The sequence below is a fragment of the Electrophorus electricus genome, chromosome 3 (assembly GCF_041902795.1).
Source record: "Electrophorus electricus isolate QZ-2024a chromosome 3, ASM4190279v1, whole genome shotgun sequence".
NCBI lineage: Eukaryota > Metazoa > Chordata > Actinopteri > Gymnotiformes > Gymnotidae > Electrophorus > Electrophorus electricus.
This window is the reverse complement of record NC_137499.1, coordinates 37,886,991-37,892,949: the sequence shown is the minus strand read 5'-3', so window position 1 is coordinate 37,892,949 and position 5,959 is coordinate 37,886,991. Positions and strand designations below refer to the sequence as shown.

At 48.4% G+C, this 5,959-nt stretch overlaps 1 protein-coding gene across 2 annotated transcripts in view; it reads left to right on the top strand.

The window, feature by feature from the left end:
• The first annotated feature begins 955 nt into the window (after positions 1-955).
• Positions 956-5,959, top strand: part of cntnap1 (contactin associated protein 1) — a 32,047-nt gene continuing 27,043 nt past the window's right edge. For both annotated transcript variants that reach the window (XM_081711428.1, XM_027030723.3), the window contains exon 1: positions 956-1,789. In XM_081711428.1, the coding sequence (XP_081567554.1) occupies positions 1,726-1,789 (64 nt within the window). In that variant the 5' untranslated portion in view covers positions 956-1,725. The remainder of the gene's footprint in view (positions 1,790-5,959) is intronic.

Below are 5,959 nucleotides of genomic sequence, written 5' to 3'. Positions count from 1 at the left end.
AAGTACCACTAATCTAAACATTGTTGCAGACCAAGTACACTTCTTCATGGCAATGGTATTCACTAATGGCAGTGACCTCTTTCAGCAGGATAATGTGCCACACTTCAAAAATGACTCTGGAATTGTTTTAGGAACATGGCAAAGCATTGAATGAGCTGACTTGGCCTTCAAATTCCCCACAGATCTCAGTCCAATCGAGCATCTGTGAGTCGTTCTGGAAAAACAAGTCCAATCTCTGGAGGACGCAGTGAGCCGTCTCTCCCACAAAAGGAGCGTCTGTGGCAGGCTCTCACTGTCTCAGCTGACCCACACACCAGCCTTTTGCTCCCAGAGGCAAAGGGCACTCGGCCTGCAGGTCGTCCAGGAAACAGGCTGATCAAAGGCTTTTGAACTTTAGTTTGAACTTTAGGACTCTGAGTCTTAACTGCACAGTGACACCTTGCATGTTTATGAAAAGAGGATGACAGAGTTTGTGTGCAGACTACAGACAGTTTGTGCATGTATATGTTTGTGTGCGCATTCTTAAATATCGGATAAAAATGATACATGACATTTAATCCACACCCTTGTCTCTGTGTGTTATTGATTGCGCATTTTTGAGACTCTGCTCGTTTAGGAAATCTTGAGAACGTTGGCTGTGGCTGACCAAAACAGAGTGTGCTCGCCGCCCAAGGTCAGTATCCAGCTGGAACTAGCAACAGCGTCACTGGCCGTGTGCTTAGAAGGGTTTCACACGGTCATGCACTGCAGAACAAGCAGAATCCCTTTAACTGTATCTCTCGTGTGCGTTCATTGGTGACTGGAGTGGGAGGCTGGAGGCTTACGAAAAAGCTCCGCAATCCAACTTCTGACTGGAAAGTCCACAAATTCCACGCTGCCCCTGTGCGCCCCGGTCTCGCCTGCCCACGTGACGCTTTTGCCCAACAAACCCACTTATTGCACTCAAAGTCGTTTGTACGTTAGCGTCACCGCAGGCTGTTTAGCTTTCTAAGCTTAATGCAAATCTTACTCATGTCCCCGTGCCAGTGGACTGACCACTACACACGATTTGACACAAATCGTTAAAAATGAGCGATATTTGTGCAACTCTAATCGAAAAGACGAGTGATAGTAACCCCGTGGTAATGGCGCACGCTATCCGGGCGGGATCAGCAATGCGGCCCTGCTGTGGCGGAAACGCGCCCAAACCCGGACTGTTCTAAGACGTGATTCACAGTGACCCGCGCTGAAAATATAACGCAGGAGAAGTTTTCTTAAAAGTTACGGTACGGACGGCGTACCGTATGAGACCTGCAGCGCCGACACCAAAAAGTTTTTTGTTTTTTCCTTTTCCCTCGCTCGCCGTCTTTGCCTTTTCCACCTTCCGCACCGCAAAGCCCCGACAACGAAGACGAGATCGCGCATTCCCACTAAGCGCCACAACAGGATGCCGACACGTACGCGCATATTCCAACTGTCCATCTTTTCTCCAAGTTCCAGGAATTTTATCGCAATATAATTGTGCGCGCTCCCGCCAAGACGCAGCATTAGTACCACGATCTGATGCGCGTCCCCGCCCTGGCCGAGACTATCCGCCTCCCGGCCGAGAGAGTTGGAGCCACGCGAGTTAAAGTTGGCCGAACGAGCGGCTGAGAGATGTCCCACTGTCCGTTAACAGAGGGAGGACAGCTACCGATCTGACCAGCATAGCGAGGCTAGCACACACGACATCCTCCACCGGAAAGGATGCATATCAACATATTCTTCCCTAGCCTTCTGCTCTTCCTCGCCTTCCATGGCAGCGCCTCACGTAAGTCCAGTGATGTTGCATTAAGTGTTCTGTTAGTATTTTGCCAAAAATAAGTACGACGCTTTGACTCAAGCCTTCGGGAGAGATTCGCTAAAATGGAAAAACACGGATGCTGTGGTGCACGCATTTACGCGTCGTTAATCTTTATTCGTGTTAAAATGTAAGAGTAAAACTGATCTGGAAATGTTTTTGTTTTGACCTTTATTTTTTAACACTGCTCAGTCGCGAAACATTCTTACCGGTAGCTAAAGATCAGAGAAAAGTGACGCTTTGCTGCTGGCTTAGGCGCGCGGCTCTGTCGCGGGATCTTTCTGCATTGCAGTGCTTCCTCGCGCCCGCTTTGAAGTTTCTGCATGGAAAGGTGCGTCTCGCGCACTACTCTGCACAGGGGACACGCAGGAAGGGCACGATATACCACTGCCAACTGCAGAGGCTGTCGGTCGTGGGAAAGCGACCGGCACATTCAGCAGCTGTAGTTGTTTGGTGTTCAGATCTTAAATGGAGTAAAATTCTTTGTCGGGCGTGTGTGACAGGAATAAAAAGAATTCTACTGAGAGCCGCGTGCGTGGGATCAAACCACTGCGGAGAGGGCGAGGGCATCACCTTTCCGCGTGCACGGCCTCTGAGTCTGCACGACGTTCACTGCCCAGGAATTCACTCACTAAAGCTCTAAGGGGCGATAACTAGCGCTAGCATGGCAAAGCGCGTGCTAAGTACCGATATCAGCGTTATGCGTGCAAACGCTGCAGAAACGCTGTAATGTGCAAACATTTCACGAGTTAGGGTGGATATGGGCTCGCGGTGTGAATCCTCTTCTTTTGATCTCGGAGCCCGTGACTTCATGCAAGCAACACAGTTTTGTTCATTTTATGCTGTGTCACTGCATAATTCACGTGAGCCACTGTCATGAAATGTTTTGTCAGTGGCGTGGGAGGATGTCTCCCTGGCGGCCGTCAGCCCCACTTTACGGACCCCCTGTGCCTTTACTACTTTTTAACAGTGTTGTGTGATGGGGTTGATGATGCTGGCCGGTGGATGGGGAGGGGTGTGTGTTCCACAGTGGGCTGTGACAGCATGAACCAGAAGTGTGCTGTTTTTAGCAGGGCTTGTATTAGGTCTCCGTGTGTTTGGCTCAGCTGGGATATCGTTAGGTGTGTGTGAAATCAGGTTTTCATTTAGATGTGTATATTTATTATTCTGTTTGCATATTACATTGGATAAAAGTGCTCACTTTAATTGGTCCCAGTACTATTGTAGACACACTATAGTGTCGTCACACAGCACTGGGGAATCTATAATACAGTCATGGTTGCAGTTGTTAGAAGAATAAAGCTTGTGCCAGCGTAATGCATGATGAGAAAGCACAGAGTTCTCATTCTTCAGTTTCACTGTCATAAATCTCTTAAAAGAAGAGGTGGTGGAAATTGGCCAGATCCAAAATGGATGCTGGCTGAGAAAAAAATAGTCTCCTGGTGTTTTTGTGAGGAATAGTGGGGCGCCGCTGTCATGCTGTGTGAGACAGTGACTGAGGCTTGGGGAAGCGATGCAGGGTGTGTGTGTGTGTGTGTCAGTGAGAGAGATAAACACATAGATCAGGTGTGGCAGTAGAGAAATGCAGTATCAGAGCAAAGGAAGGTGTAGGAGAACTAAGTCTGGGTGTGTGTATGTAACACAAAGAAAGTGCACAGGGGTAAACTGCTGGAGGGGGACATTGTTCCTTATAGTTTTTTGTTACCATTTTTTTTCTCGCTGTGGTTTTTCTGTTCGATCCCCGTAATGTTCACACCCAGCCAGCTCCGAACGTGCTGGCACTCCAGACGCTTCCTGAATTATTCATAATCCTGAGGCTCACTGGTCTGCATCTGGATCAACTACACACGCTGACCGCTGCCCCCGCTTTGGCCGTGTGATATCCTCCAGAGAAAGGGCTGTTTGGCAAGGATGGAGTCTCCAATCATGGAGCATGAGGGGCAGCCGTTGTAATAAGCAGGAACGGATCTGCAGCCAGCTGCCACGTCAGCCTGGGGTGTGCGTGCGCGCGTGCACATGCTCTCTCAGCACTGGGGGCGGTGCAGGACTGTCCTGGACCCTCGCTGCTATTCAGCGCGAGAGGGAGAGGGAGGGAGTGAGAGAGGGAGGGAGAGAGGGAGAGAGGGAGAGGGAGGGAGGGAGAGAGAGAGAGAGGGAGGGAGAGAAAAGGTGCTGAAACAGTGAGAAGGGAGACAGAAAAGGGAGGAGGGTGAATAATTTTAGAAGCTGCGACATGAAAGGCAACGCCCTCCTGTAAATGGAGAGAGGTGAAGGAGGGATGGAGGGAGGGAGGGAGACAGAGATTAGATGAGTGGGTGTTTCAGAACACTGGGAATAGCTCGCATGGAGCAGGGTTATTCCCTTGTAGAGAGAAAGAGAGAGAGAGAGATGGAATTGGATAGGGATGAATGAAAATCACTCTCTAAAGCTTTTAGTATGATAGGGCAGAAAGAGGCAGCTGAAAGAGTTGCTCAACACAGATGGGTGTGTGTGTGTGTGTGTGTGTGTGTGTGTGTGTGTGTGTGTGTGTGTGTGTGTGTGTGTGTGAGGACCGTGCTTAATGCCCCGCTGCTAGCATAATACATTAACCTACATCACACAGAGAGACCACTGCATACAGCCAGTGCACCCACATACAGACCTGCTAATGACATCACATTCAGAGACTACTGCAGACAACCCAGTGCACCCACATACAGACCTGCTAATGACATCACATTCAGAGACTACTGCAGACAACCCAGTGCACCCACATACAGACCTGCCAAAGACATCACATTCAGAGACTACTGCAGACAACCCAGTGCACCCACATACAGACCTGCTAACACCACTGTCAACACACTCAGTGGACACTGCACAAAGCCCAGTGTATGCTCATAAACTTATAAACCTGCCCGTGACATAATGTCCAGCGCCTACTGCACATGGTCAAGTGCTCCTACATACAGACCTGACACAGGGGGTGCAAGGTTGACTGGGAATGTAAAGGTGTCCTGCGGGAATGAAAGAGGAGAGGGATCCCGCGTTAGCGCACGGACACGCTGGCATATGGCCTGCGTTGCCAGATCTACCCTGGGTATGAGAAAGGGGCCACGCTTCAGGCAGAGCCGGCGATGTGGGTGAACCCTGCTGACCTTGCACCGGCTGGGTTCATGCACACGTATGTAGCATGCATGTGGAACCAAGAGACAACTCCACGCACAAATTGACAGGGAATGCGGGACATTCAAGATGTCACTTGTGCATTTTCAATCTCATTATGTGTTATTAATATTGCTGTATACTATTAATAAATGAACATGTGCATGTACCATAGGCACTAGCAGTGTTGGGAAGGCTTACCTAAGCAAGCGGCCGCTCTGTGGTGAACATCTACAGCTGTGGGGAACATTTACATTTAAGGCATTTAACTGACACATACAGCTGATGTATGAGCTGTGGAATACAGCTGTGGGGAACATCTACAGCTGTGGGGAACATCTACAGCTGTGGGGAACATCTTGATGCTCTCTCCACAAGCAAGTTACATATCCTGCATTTAACAGTATTTAACCTTTCCAAAAATACCACAGCCAGGCTCCTCTTGCAAATGTAACAGCCTCAATGCTAATTGCTTTAATAATGCACAAAATACTTCAGAAAAGAATGACGTCTCCTTATAGATAGTGAGAAAATTCCCATTAATCACAGTCACTGTGCATAATCGATTCACTTTAACATGGTGGTGAATGAATGCTGTGGTTGATTGCTATGAACCACAGGGGGTTTGGAGCACAAGGACATTGTGTCTGAATGCAGACATCTTTCAGACGCACACACACACACACACACACACACACACAGTAAGGTCAAACTCAAGCTTTGTTGTTGGGAGGCTCTCACCTATAATTGTTACACCATGTGGTTCTCACTGAAATGAGAATGTGTCTGTGTCTGTGCAAATTAATGAAGAAGAGAGAATTAGAGAATTATGTGTACACAATGGAGTCATGCCAATAAATCTTAAATGGAATTAAAATTGAACTGAGACGTTTTCCAGAACGTTTGAAGACCGGCTAAAATAAGATACTGTTTGTCCTGCAGCTTCTTTGGATATTTAGGCTACATTCTGTGTTTAGGCATCGGTGCTTGTGCAAG